The sequence below is a fragment of the Mustela erminea genome, chromosome 4 (genome assembly GCF_009829155.1).
Source record: "Mustela erminea isolate mMusErm1 chromosome 4, mMusErm1.Pri, whole genome shotgun sequence".
Lineage (NCBI taxonomy): Eukaryota > Metazoa > Chordata > Mammalia > Carnivora > Mustelidae > Mustela > Mustela erminea.
This window is the reverse complement of record NC_045617.1, coordinates 130860535-130873938: the sequence shown is the minus strand read 5'-3', so window position 1 is coordinate 130873938 and position 13404 is coordinate 130860535. Positions and strand designations below refer to the sequence as shown.

Below are 13404 nucleotides of genomic sequence, written 5' to 3'. Positions count from 1 at the left end.
CCAAAGGGCCTTTTATTTCCAGAAGCCTGCCCTGTGTGGGAACAGGTTTCTTCCTCCCTTCCTCCCCTTTCTTTTCTTTTCTTTCCTTCCTTCCTTCCTTCCTTCCTTCCTTCCTTCCTTCCTTCCTTCCTTCTTTTTGGTAAAACAGCACAGAAGCACAATGACAGCAGCCCTAGGTATGAATGTGGCCCTTCAGCGAGCTTGATCTGTTCAGAGCAAGGTAGGCACTCTGCTGTGCTCCCCTGCCCTGATGCCGCACCCCCTCAAGGTGATGGCCGCAGACCTGGTTTCTACAACTTCCCAGCTGCATAGTATTACGTGTCTCCCCTGAGAGTGGTGAGGTGGCGTCACCACCCCCCACAGTTTTTAGGTAGGTATTGTATCATATGACACAGGAGGCTTTAGGGCTCTGTCTTTTTCTCCATTCCTCCTTTTTATGTTCCCCCTACTCCTCTTTTCAGTCCTCTTTTATTACTCAGCTGCTGCTATAGAATCCAGATATTGGGTAAGGTTCTGGAAATACAAAGATGCACAAGAGTTCTGGGTCCCCAGAGATGTTCCCTCCATTTCCCTGGAATGATTCCACACGCTAAGTTCTGGTTTTGATAAAACTGCTTTAGAAGGGAGATACTCTAGCAGCTATAGCAATAGAATGACTAACTGTAAAGGCACAGCCAACTAAACAGAAACAATCAGAGAGTACCCCAGCTCATGGATTGGGGTAGAAGGAGAGATATTACATAACTTTCCCTTTGTCAAAGGTTTAAGAACTTGCATCAGCTATTTGGGAAATGAAATAAATCAAATGACAAGCCGTACTGCTGGTGGTAAACTTGTTCATTGCCAAGATAACAAAGCAAAAGCCCTCTCTCTCCCACATAGACGTCAAGCCTACATACTGATGTTATCTCTTTTTGTTGTTGGATATACTGATTCCAGGTGCTCATTTCATCGAAACGAATGCTTCAAGTCTTTTCAATGAAAAAACACAGCATTCAGTGAGAGTTCCACTATATATGGATGTTACCCAGGGAGAGAATTAAAAACAGAAATGGAAATAGACCCGATTCCAGCGGTGGGGGCAGTGGCTTAGCCGGCCACTTAGCTCCTGTCCTTAATGGAAGTAATCGGAATGCGTGGACCAGGAAGAGATTGTGCAACGTTTTATCTCACGTCGATACTCTTTACTTACTCAGAATCATTCCAAATCTAATGTTGAGATTTGACTTTAAATGTTTTGAACACTGGTCAACAGAAAAGCCGAAATCTTGTAATGGATCTGCCAAGAAGAACACAACAGATTAGGCGTGAGTACATTGTATGCTCTGTAAACTTCCATTACAGAGTCACACCAGCGATATCATTTTTTTCTACATGAATCACCAAAATTGATTCAAAAACATATTGTCCCACACTTTTTTTTTTTCTTCGTATGAATTCATGATGCCATCAGTAATCCTCCCCAGTCTCCCCATAGTTGATGTTGGTCAATGCCATGTTCCTATGGCAGACTCTCAATCTGAAATGAGCATAGGTCTTGGGGGGGGGGTTACACCCTTACTTAGGTTTTTTGTCATTGCTTGACCTCTTGCAGTTCCTGAACGTTTGGCTTTGAAATTGCTCATTGATTATTTGAAACGTTTCACTAAGCATTTATTACAGAATTGAAAGAGGGAAATACATGCAGATTTTCAGTTAGGACCTGCCTTTATAATTTTTCCCCGTCCCATCTCAGTCAATATCATATTTTTTTTCCCAAACATTCCATTATATGCAAGGTCTTGTGCTAGATATGATAGAGGGAACCTAGACTGCAAAGATAATATCTTTCATACATAACTTCCGGTCATTCAGAAAGTCCCAGAGGCTCATCTAGGCCTCAGAATAAAGTCAGGAAATGTCCTACTGGCTCCTCCTTCCATACTCCACATCAGGAATCCATCCTCCATTTTTTGAGGTCAGGTTACCCCACAAATTCCCACCAAGGCTACTTGTTCACATGCTTTCTCTAAGGCATAATGGTCCTATCTTTTTGGCTGTGGTCTAAGTGAGGTCTTGCTCATTCCCATCTTTCTTTTTTTTTTTTAATGAGGGTTTCCCTGATCATCCCCCAAATATTTTTTGGCTCTTCTCTGAATTCTTAAAATAGTTCTGCGTGAAATATTTTTTTCAAGGCGTATGAATGTGGTTTATTCTGTACTCTGCTATTGGGACTCATCCTATATCACTTAACCTAAAAACGAAACTTCTGAAAGGCAGGAGCTGGATTCTTGTTTTGGTTTGGTTTCTGGTTCCTGTTCCTTTATGTTTCTCACTGGGTCTGAGAGAGAACGGATCATAACTGAGTTGTCCTTGTCACCGAGCTACGCACTTTATAAGCATTTTCTTTTTTTTTTTTTTTTTAAGATTTTATTTATTTATTTATTTATTTATTTATTTATTTGAGAGAGAGACAGTGAGAGAGAGCATGAGTGGTGAGAAGGTCAGAGGGAGAAGCAGGCTCCCCATGCAGCTGGGAGCCCGATGCGGGACTCGATTCCGGGACTCCAGGACGGTGACCTGAGCCGAAGGCAGTTGCTCAACCAACTGAGCCACCCAGGCGCCCTTATAAGCATTTTCTGCTGAATCCTCCAGACTCCCCAGTGCATAGCGCAGAGCCCCTCAGTCAGACGCATGGACAGCACCCCCTGCGTATAGGTAAGGAGCGGATAAAGGAGCCATGTGTCCCTCAGCTCAAAATCTAGCCTTCCGAGTTCCACTGTGCAAAGTCGGGGCTCTCCGCATTCACTCTTCTCCTTTGCCATCTGCCAGCAGAGGTACCAGAGGGAGACTGAGGCTGAGCCGGGGAAGCAAGCTGCTCCTTCTTCCACACTTGCTGGTCCTTGAGGGTGTCACCTGGAGATGGCCTGTCACCCTGGCAGTGGCCATTGGTTCCAGTGTCCTGCTTTCTTCTGCACCTTCCCAGAATCAGCAGAGGCTCAGCTACATGGGCTCCTAAGCTTCTCTTATGGCAGTTTCGGCTGCAAACCCTTTCCCCTGCATCCCCAGCAATCTGTGCTCCAACTCCACAGGGACCTTCTTTGAAGCCTCCAAGTTCTGATAACTCCAACGTCTGCCCTCTGTTCTCCCAGCTGTCAGCGTGGTCACTGCTTCCTCCCTGTCCAGTTACAATAACTGACATGGTCTGTATTTTCCCCATGAGACCCAGACTCCTATGACAAATGACAATCTTGAGAGATAGCTATGATTGTCCTCCTTCACAAATGGAAAAAATAGAGACTCAGAGAGGTTTTTATTAACTTACCCGGGTCCCAGGACTATAAACGGGGTAGAGTCAAGATTCGAACCCAGGCTTAAAGAACAAACAAGAAATGACAGCCCTGGATGGTGTACAAGTATTCGCGAAGTGGAGCTTCCAAGCTGTATGTTAATGCTTTAATTTGTAAGATGGCCTGGAATATTTTGTGCATGGGCATATGGCATGTGATAATTCTGTTTTATAACTGGTTTTAATTTCAGCTTAGCTATGAGCTCACATTTGTCAGTGATGGTGTTCCAGACAGTTTTATCATTCACATTGCTGACCTGGAAGATATGTAATTGTCTGCGGTATCTGCCATGGAAATGATCGCTAGGCTATTCTGCCTTGCAGATCTAATCTATGGTGCTGTTTCGTTTGAGCAAACTGTCTTGGATCTGGCCGTTCATTCTCCTGGGGAAAGGCCATTTTCTCTTAGGTTCATTTTCCTTCTTCATCAGCCCGTTTGTGCCGTCCTGGGCTTCTCTTGGCTTGGGGAAAGGGAGCAGGAATTATGGAGACAATTGTCCCTGCTACACAGTTGGCACTCAGTATCAAAAAAGAGAGGCCAAAGGACAGATGTTTAGGAACGTGCATCCTCAGAATTGTGAATCAAACCAAACTGCTGTCTAAGGACAGATGTGAGGGTCTACATATGTATCCCTCATCTGACGGGCAGTTACAGAATTGCACAGCGTGTTTATGGACATTTTAAAAGTATAGATGGAAAGGATAAACTAAGGGCGGGAGAAGGAAGTAAAACATCTCCTTGGTACTGGAAAAATACTGTTGGGAAAATAATCTTAATAGGGAACAAAGTCACAGAGAAAACAGTAGGTTGTTTCTCTCTGAGGATGCATATGTATCTAAAAACATTAAGGCCGTTGCTTCAAAAATGCTTTGGGGCTTGGTAATCTTTCTTAGCAGTTATATTTATTCTATATTTGAGATCGAATTTTATATCTGAGATTGAATATGCAGTTTGCAGCTGTCTTGGGGGAAGTGACATCATTTCCTCCTGTCCCCCAGTCCCAGCCTCACAGACGCATGTCCTTCCCTGTGGTAATATGTATTTTCACTCAGAATCTGCATTGCATTGTATTTTCCTTAGACCTTCGCCGTTCCTCTACTAGACACTGGAAGGCAGCTCCCAGCCTCAGGGCCTAGCACACTGTCTGAAGATTATGCTGGGTTCCAAGTGATTGTTTGCTGAATGAGTGATAAAGGTTATACATGTAGTAAACTTGTGCAGAACTTGAAGGTGGGTTTCCTCAACCTTGGCACTACTGACATTTTGGATCAGATAATCCTTTTTTGTGGGGTTATAGGATGTTAACAGTATCTTTGGCCTCTACCCTGAGGATACCAGCAGGCTCCCCCACTCAACCCCCCCCCACCAGTTGTGACAACCAAAGGTATCTCCAGACACTGTCAAATGTCCCCTGGAGGACAAACACCTCTGGTGGAGAACCACTGCTTTCAAGAATTGCTTTCTCAGTTACCAGACAAGTGCCTCAGACTCATATACCAAAACAAAAGATGGTGGGTTGCATTTTTTAAGTAGTCCTTCTTATGTAATATGAGAACTACCAGGTGGGGCGGAGGGCAGGAGGGGGGACTCCCTTGGACACTTGCCTCAAGTAATTTTTAATACATATAAATTGGATTATCTGAACTTGGATCTTCTGAAGGAATGAAATTGGAAAGTTAATGAGAGTTGGTGTTCCTGGGCTGTGAGGGCAGAGATAAATGTTTCCTCTAGACACTTCATTGTAGAACAGCAAATGAGCTGAGCAAAGAGGCCAAAAGCTTTGTCATGCAATATACAATCTTTCCATTTTAAGTATTTTTCCCTTAACCTCTGTGAGATGTCCCCCCCGCCCCCGGCCCCGTGTGTTTCGTTGACATCTATGGCTTCTGACCAAGGGAGGATAGTGGTTGCAGTGAGTGAGCCCAGCATGCTCCCAAACTGTCCCCACTGTCCCTGGCCTCTGGGGCGCATGTGTGTGGAAGACAGGCTCCTCTGAACAGCTGAGAGGAAATTGGGGAAGAGCAGCCAGCTGTGTCTGCCTTGCATATTAAGGGCAGTGACAGTCCAAGGCATCTGGGGGCTATTTTCGTGCTCATTCATAGGGTAGAAGAGATTCAGATAAACAGGTGGGCTAAGTGTGGGCAGGATCTTAACAAATCTCAGCTCCAGAACCATTTTTGTGCCTTATTCTCTGCTGGTGGGCTGTGCTCTCTTGGTCTGGACGGAGCTGGCCAGTTGTCCAGGAGAGGACAAACTTGCCTTGACGGTTTCTAGCCGGTTCTGGGACTCAGCTAGAACCAGCAAATAGGACACCGAACCCAAGGGCACAGGCTCTGGATATGTAATTCCTCACTGGAGGGCAGTGGGCACATAAGGCTGATGGGTCTGGGAGGGGGCGGAGGCGGAGGGCGGTGCCCCTGCTGGGTTCCCTGCTGGTGTGCTCTTGGGCTTGGGCTGCTGAGACCTGGGGTCTATGGGCAGCACCTGGCAGGCACCCTGCAGCCTGTTTGCTGGGTGGTTGGAGAGTTACAGGAGGGACAACTCTCATGCTACTATTTTTCATATCTCATGGGTCTGCTTAAGGGCTTTTCTTTTTTAACCTTATATTTTGAATAATTATATTCTCATGGAAAATTCAGAAAAGTATAGAGAGATTTCACCTACCCTTCACTCTGCTTTCCCCCACTGTAACATCTTGCATATAATATAGTACAATGTCAAAACCAAGACACTGATGTTGGTCCGATGAACTGAACATATTCAGATTGTACCAGGTTTTATATACATTTGTGTGTGTGTGTGTGCACATGTGTATAGGCATGCAGGGGCATGTGCATGCCTTTACAATTTGATTGCTTACGCTTTACAATCTGTTGTTGCCCTGAAGCAGAACAGATGCTCCTTAAGCCCCACCTCCACTGGCCCTCCACATCTCTGCCAAATCCGTCCCTGGGTTTGTCCATCTTCTTCCTGCTGCAGGAAGGCAATGGCTCTCTCTCTTTCTCGACCTCTCTCCCTTTCTCTCCCTTGTGTGACTGTGGGTGGGTGTGGGCTGACAAGTCTGAAACCTGCAGGGCAGGCCAGCATGCTAGAAACTCAGGCTGCAACTGAGTTGCTTCTTCTGGAAACTCTAGTATTTTCTCTGAAGGCCTTTAGCTGATTGGAGGAGTCCCATGCACATTATGAAGGATCACCAGCTTTAATCAAAGTTTATGGACTGCGAATGTGAATCACACCCATGTAATGCCTTCACAGAAACATCTTGACCAAACAGATGGGCACCAGAGCCTAGCCAAGTTGATGCATAGAATTCATCACCACAGGGTGCATTTTGTGCTGTATTGCTGGAACCCCCAGGAGCCCTTCCAACTGGGCGTTCACAAGCCTACTTGCTCTTATATGGTCCACAGTTAACTTGGGAATCAAATGTCTCTGAGTGCTTCCAAATGTTTCTGGGAAGGATATACGGAGGCCCCCACCAATGGCAGGCACAATGCTGAGTGCTTGGGCTATGGAGATTTGAAGAAGCCATCTGAATTTTCAGGAGTATACAAACAGAGATGTTATGGCCCATGAATCACAAAGAGTGAGCCAGTAACTGTGCTTGGGTGTCATTGATGATTGTAGAGGGAAAAGGTGATATGATCTAATCTGTACTTTCCTTACGTGCAATAATTTCTCTCCCTTCTATCCAAACCCTGACCTCTTTGGGAACTGTTATTGCATTCCACCAACTCTTTCTCTTTTTTCTTTCCTATGAATTTATGATCTATACTGATTATTTAGCAGGTAACATGGGCAACATTGTGTAGTTACTCAAAGCTTTATGTGATAATGCCTTGCCTCCTTAAACAGTGTCAGATCCCTGGGGCCAGGACCTTGCTATTATTATATGTTATTATATCATATTCTATTCTTTTATAGTTTGATTACAACTCCCTTCTCATCATATCTAACACACATCTCCAATGGCAGGTGCTAACTCAGTGTTTTCTGGATTAGTGGCTCTGACTTTCTGAAAACATGTTTACCTCTATCTGCAGTGTAAAAAGCAATCAGGCCAATTTCCTGTAGATGTCTTCAAAGAGGTTTAGACCTCTCATAGGAAAACTTTGATTGCCTTCTCCTTTGGTCTTCTGCACCTTCACAGTCCAGCTCAACCACCCCACCCCAGGATTCCAGTGGGGGTTCACTCCTCTGTCTTTCCCCCGGTCTCCCATGGCACCCGTGTATAGCTCCATCATTGTGACTGTGGCAATGATCACTAGTCTGTTTCCTTAGGTTACACCAGGGCATAAGCTGTGAGTGGTTAGGAACTATGCTGTGTTTATGCATCATCCGATAACCAGCATCTAGTCTAGGGGGCACGCTCCAATATGTCAGATGGTTGGATACGTAGACGGAAAAGAGAGAAGGTCAGATAGCTTGACCCAGAAGGTCAGATGAGCTTTCACTTCCAGCTTTAGTGGGAGCTGGCAGTTATTGGAGAAGTCTGAGTTGTGAGGCCAGTGGTATCAATCTCTCTCCCCGCCAACACCAGGAAGGCTCTCTTGGAAGGGGCTAGTGCATTGACGTTGTCGTCATCATCATGGAAATTTTGCTGTGGCACTTAGGATGGAGTTTCTGAGTGTGGTTGAAAATCTAGGGCCCAGTCAAATAGTGGCAGATACTCCTTAGTCATTTTTCGGAAATCTTTTCCCAAAATAACAAACAGAACTTCCTTTTCCCTTAAATTGGATGATTACCAATTCTGCAAGTTTCTATTTCATTTACCACACACACCCACTTTTACCAGGATCTGGAAGTCCCTTTTCTTGCATGGCCATCTTTTGATTGGGGTGTCTTATTTGTTTGTGTGATTCCCAGGACAGTTTTCAAGGGTCACTGGATCCCTAAAAAGAGGACGGTATGTCAGGCTCCATGTGTAAGTGAGATGTCTTTGCTGGAAATTCATTACCATGGCAACATGAAATTAACTTTCTTCTTCTGTCCTTGATGGCACTGTGGTGTCTTCCTCCTGCCCCTTCCCTCAGACTCCTTCCCTGCCTTTGAAGATAAACGTGGTGAATGTATTCTAGCTATGTTGCTCTGTTATTTCCTGATCTCCTCTAGTCTCTGCCTTTCAAATCCTGTTACTATAGGACTGCACAGGGGAGGCCTCCTGATGGGACAGGGTTTCAAGTAACAGCAGTTCCACCCTGATTCCGCTGTCTTTGGTAGCATTTCCTTGGGAAGTGACCCACATGCCGAAGTCAGATCTATCTATGACTTTATTCTCGTTTTATCTTGGGCATGCAGATGGTGGATTCAAACTGCTTCAACATGGCTCTTGATATCAAACATAACAAAAATGGAAGGAACACCGTCACCTTGGAATGCCACCTGTTTGTAATATATGAGGCCAAGAACTACAACACCCTGCAGCTGCCTGGTAACATTGATGAATGCGTTCTTGGGTTGCTTCTAACTGGGAAACACATGGACTCCATGGGAATTCATTATTGACAAAAAAAAAAAAAAAAAGTGTGGGAACGTGGGCTGCCCCCTTGACATCTGAGTCACAGTCCCCTGGAATGACCTGAAGTTGGCTTCCGTCAGATTAGGAGGCCACGGTTTTTGAGCCATAACAGAAATGTTAAAGACCATAAAGAGAGAAATGGTAATGAAGCTGAGCTTCGATCCAAAAGACCTAGACAAATGTCTCACCCAAAATAATGACCCATTGGAGGCTGTTCTGCTTGACCTTTTGCACCTTAGGAGTAGATCAACAATGAATTCTAAATGCGCAGATTCATCCTGTGTTATCCAGGATGCCCCACAGTGCAGAATCTTACAATGAGGATGAGAGGAACTTGAACTTGTCTCCTAGCTGGCAGAGAGTGCATCTTAGTGGCTCGAGAATAGGAATTCCTGCTCAGCTTCTCATTCATTTGACTGCATACCTGACATGGCCGGAGGAGCCCCTGACCTTGGAGGCATTAGGCAAATCAGAAAATGCTTCTGGAATAAATGAAACAAGATGGGATTGGGAGGGAGACAAACCATAAGTGACTCTTAATCTCACAAAACAAACTGAGGGTTGCTGGGGGGAGGAGGGTTGGGAGAAGGGGGTGGGGTTATGGACATTGGGGAGCGTATGTGCTTTGGTGAGTGCTGTGAAGTGTGTAAACCAGGCGATTCATAGACCTGTACCACTGGGGATAAAAATACATTATATGTTTATTAAAAAAAAAAAAAAAAAAAAAAAAGAAAATGCTTCTGCTCTCATCTGGATGATAAAACTTCCAGCATCTAATTATAATCCTACAAGATCAAAGACACTGAATATAAGATACATGTATGCTCTTAATCTCTTATTTTAAGGTCAAAGTATAGTCAACATTTTGCCGTCTTCTGTGTGCAAGGCACATCTCCCATGGATACACTCCAAACTACCTTACCCAGTCCCTCTTCATTGAAAACTCAGTTTTCCCGATAGTATTGCCATTCATTCTTTCAAGAGCATTTATTAGCTGTTTAATATCTGCCAGACACTCTTAGCTGCTGTGGGACCGGGGTAGGGTAGAAGCCTTTAGACCAGGCCGGTCTACCCAGGGCCCTACTGCTGATTGACTAGTGTCCAAATTAGCAGGGTTTCCTGAAAGTCTGGAAGCATCCAAGGAACTTGCCTGTTCTGTTTGGTATGGATAATTATTTAACTTTCTGTTACTAATCTGGAGCCAACCCATACGGAATAGAAAACTGGAGAAAAGTTAGACCATTCTGTTTCTTTTGTTTTTAATGGAAAATAAGACCTCCAAGCATGCATCTCAACTATAATTCAAGGGTAGGGATTTGCACTTCACCAGCAGATAAACCTCTTCCCTGGGCAGGATCCTCTGGAAGGCTTCACGCTTCTTGGCTTAGGAATGTCAGGAACCATGGCAGTGTTTGCTGACACGGAGGCACAACCAGGATACACCCATCACATTTCATGTCTGCATTTCCTGCAAATCCGTCTGTTTTCTGACGGGGACGAGAACCAGGCCACCTAAGTGGAAACCACCTTAGGAAACCACCTAAGTGTGTGGCTATGAAGATGAACTCTGGGACTGTTCTTTAAATGCTGGGTGTGCTGAAAAGCAATTCTCTCCTGCTTCTGAAAGCCGTGAACTAGGTTCAGTTTAAAAGGAAAAGCTAAGGAGTATGTCCTTGGCGGCTGGTGTTATGGAATACGAAGCGTGAGTGAGTAGGGGTCGGTAAACGGGCTGAGAGGTAATATCTGACACCAGCCCGTCTTTGCTCATTTATAGAACTGGATTCGAAGCCAAAGAACCAGATGGTTCTAAGATATATATGAATCATTGACTCTGTCCCCTGTCTTGTGGGTGACCAGGACATCAGGTATTAATATCCCCATTTTGTGATTGAAGAGGCTGAGATCTAGGGCAGCGAAATGACTGATTTCAGCCTCTAGACTCAGCCTGCTGTGGCTCTGCCCCTAGACTGCTGTATGCGAGAGACAAATAGCAAGGGAGGTCAACCAACTAAGAGAAGGAAACAGAGCTTTGGACAGAGGCAAAATGAGTTCAAACACATGCACCAAGACTGTACTCCTCTTATGTCTCAGGGTGATCACAAGGAGGGACAAGGCAAGCTGGCCCACCTCCCCAGTTTTGCTAGGTTTGCTGGCTAGGCTCGCCTGTGAGGACCGTTGGCTAGGATTGCGTAGATCACTCACTCTGCAAAGCCATTTCTCATCATAAAGGACACTGGTAAAGCACAAATGAAAAAGCAGGGGTGTTAGAAGGTTTTTGCAGGAATCAAGAAAAATAATTCATGAAGCATCTGCATTATAGATATTCAATCAGTGGGCAAAGAAAGGATGGATTCTGTGGGAAGGGCAGCATAGACTCTACTTCTTGTGGCCATACAAAATAAAACCAACTTCTTTTTAAAATTTTCTTTTTCACATTAAGAGCACTCTAGGATTAAAATAATTTAGTAAAGTTCAATAGATTATTTCTTAAATAAAACCTGGATGTCAGCTAGGGGCTCTCAGTCCTTAAGATATAAATAGAATTGCGTTGAACATAACCAGTGTGGGGGGATGTTCTTCAACACTGATTCTCAAACTTTGCCACATACTGGAGTCCCCTGGGGAGTTCAGTCAAGATACCGATGCCTGGGTCCCATCCTAGACATTCTGGATACTACCTGGGCATCGCGATTCTTAAATATTTCTATTGTCTAGCCTCGTTTAGAAAACCACTGCCATAAGCCACACCAAGTAGTGTACTTATTCCCTGAACTTAGGATCACATTGGGTGGGCTTCTAGATCTACCATGGATCATTCCAGGCTAAAAGTTTAATCCCTTCATGAATTTCCCAAGAAATGTCCTCACAAACCTTCTCACAAATTTTATAGATTTTATTGAGATTGCTGGGGTAGGGGGAGGGGGAGGGTTCACTCTATTCCTGGCTCCTTCCCCCACCTCTAGCTTCTTTCTCTGGAGAAACAATGAAATATTTCTCATTGTCTCAGTACTGAGGACTTGGACGCACACTAGGCACCCCAGGGCCTTAGCACCTACCCCACTGACTTGTAAAGGAATCTTGCAAGAAAGGCAGGGCTCCTGCTTAGTTAGAATTCTTGGAACAGCCCCTGAGAGACTTTTTTCTATTTTATTTCAGGAACATTGACTCAATGCCAAACACTTACCCAGGCATGAAAAGGTTTGAGATACGGGCTCAGGGACCAAGAGGATAGAGCTAAAAAGGTAGATACTGAGGGCTGTTGGGGGAAGAGGGAGCATAAAGTGGAGGGTACGTGAGGGGAAGTGGGAGGTGTGGGCTGGGAGCAGCCTGGCCATGAGGACAGGTGGGAAGCCTGCACCGGCTCCCTCAGACCTCTGCGCTGAGACAGGAGCAGTCCCTTGGGGTAGGGATCCAAGTGATCCCTGAAGTTAAAAACCAAAAACCAGCTTGTGATTGTACATTAAAGACAATCTGGTCTTAATTAAGGAGGAGATTAAGAGATCAGCTGTGTCTTTTGTGGCCTAATTGGATTTACTTTCCTCTGCCCTCTGTGTCCATAAAGTTGACCAAGGTCCACAGTTAGTCTCCGGAGCGTTGTTGGGTGTCATTCTTGGCAAAGTGTGTCATATTGTGTATGTTTGATATCTGTCCATAAACCTCCATGACCTTGGGGATGGAATGTCAACTTGCCCATCTACTTTGTACTGAGCATTTTTTTTTTTTTCTTCTTTGGCGGCTGCCTGTGTTCCGGGACATAGGCTTAAATACAGGCTACACAGAAAGAACAATTTCTTCATTTTCAGAAGAGAGGTAGGGTTTAAGCTATAAACTCTACAGACAAGATCACTGTAAGAATTTGAGAATGAAAACAAACAAACAAACAAACCAAAACAACAACAACATACAGTCTCTTTCCTATTTCGAAATTCTCCACTCTGATAACCTCTTGTTCTTCTGATTATGCTATGTAATACTTACTGGATAATTGTGGGTTGGGCGACTCAGGAAATGTTGACAAACAACCAGACAGCGGGAAGTAAGGGATTAAAGTGATTTTGGAAACGATTCACCTGCTCATTTACCTCCTCCAGTGTTTGGCTAACACATTTCCCTTTTAATAAGTCTCCATCTCAATTTGTCTTCTCCTAACACAAGGGGCCATAAAGATCATGTTTCCCCCACATTCTCAGTACTCGGACTGGGGCGTAAATGTTCCTCCAGTGCGGCTGTGTTTGGGACATAAATTTGAAGCCAGAGCAGCTAGTGGAACCTGCTAACGATTGGAGTTTTCCATTTTTGGTGGGTGCCCAGAAAATGGGGTAAAGATGTTACTTCAACAGGGGAGACAAGAAGCCAAATACTGCTTGTTTATTGATCCAATCACAAACATGTTCGGAGCTCCCACCACGGACTGAGCACCGTGTAAGGTGTGAGGATATACAGGCGGGTTTGTTTTAGGCATAACCCCTGACGTTTTGGAACACAGAGCGTAGAAGGACAAAGGAACTGTAAAAGACAGTCTCCACACTGCGTAGCTACAAGGCACGGTGAGGAACA

The 13404-nt window shown here is 44.7% G+C and overlaps 1 protein-coding gene across 1 annotated transcript in view; it reads right to left on the bottom strand.

The window, feature by feature from the left end:
- The window catches only part of LY86 (lymphocyte antigen 86), a 58248-nt gene that overhangs the window by 24734 nt on the left and 20110 nt on the right, over positions 1-13404 (bottom strand). The window contains exon 2 of the mRNA XM_032341022.1: positions 1193-1279. Within this exon, the coding sequence (XP_032196913.1) occupies positions 1193-1279 (87 nt within the window). The remainder of the gene's footprint in view (positions 1-1192; positions 1280-13404) is intronic.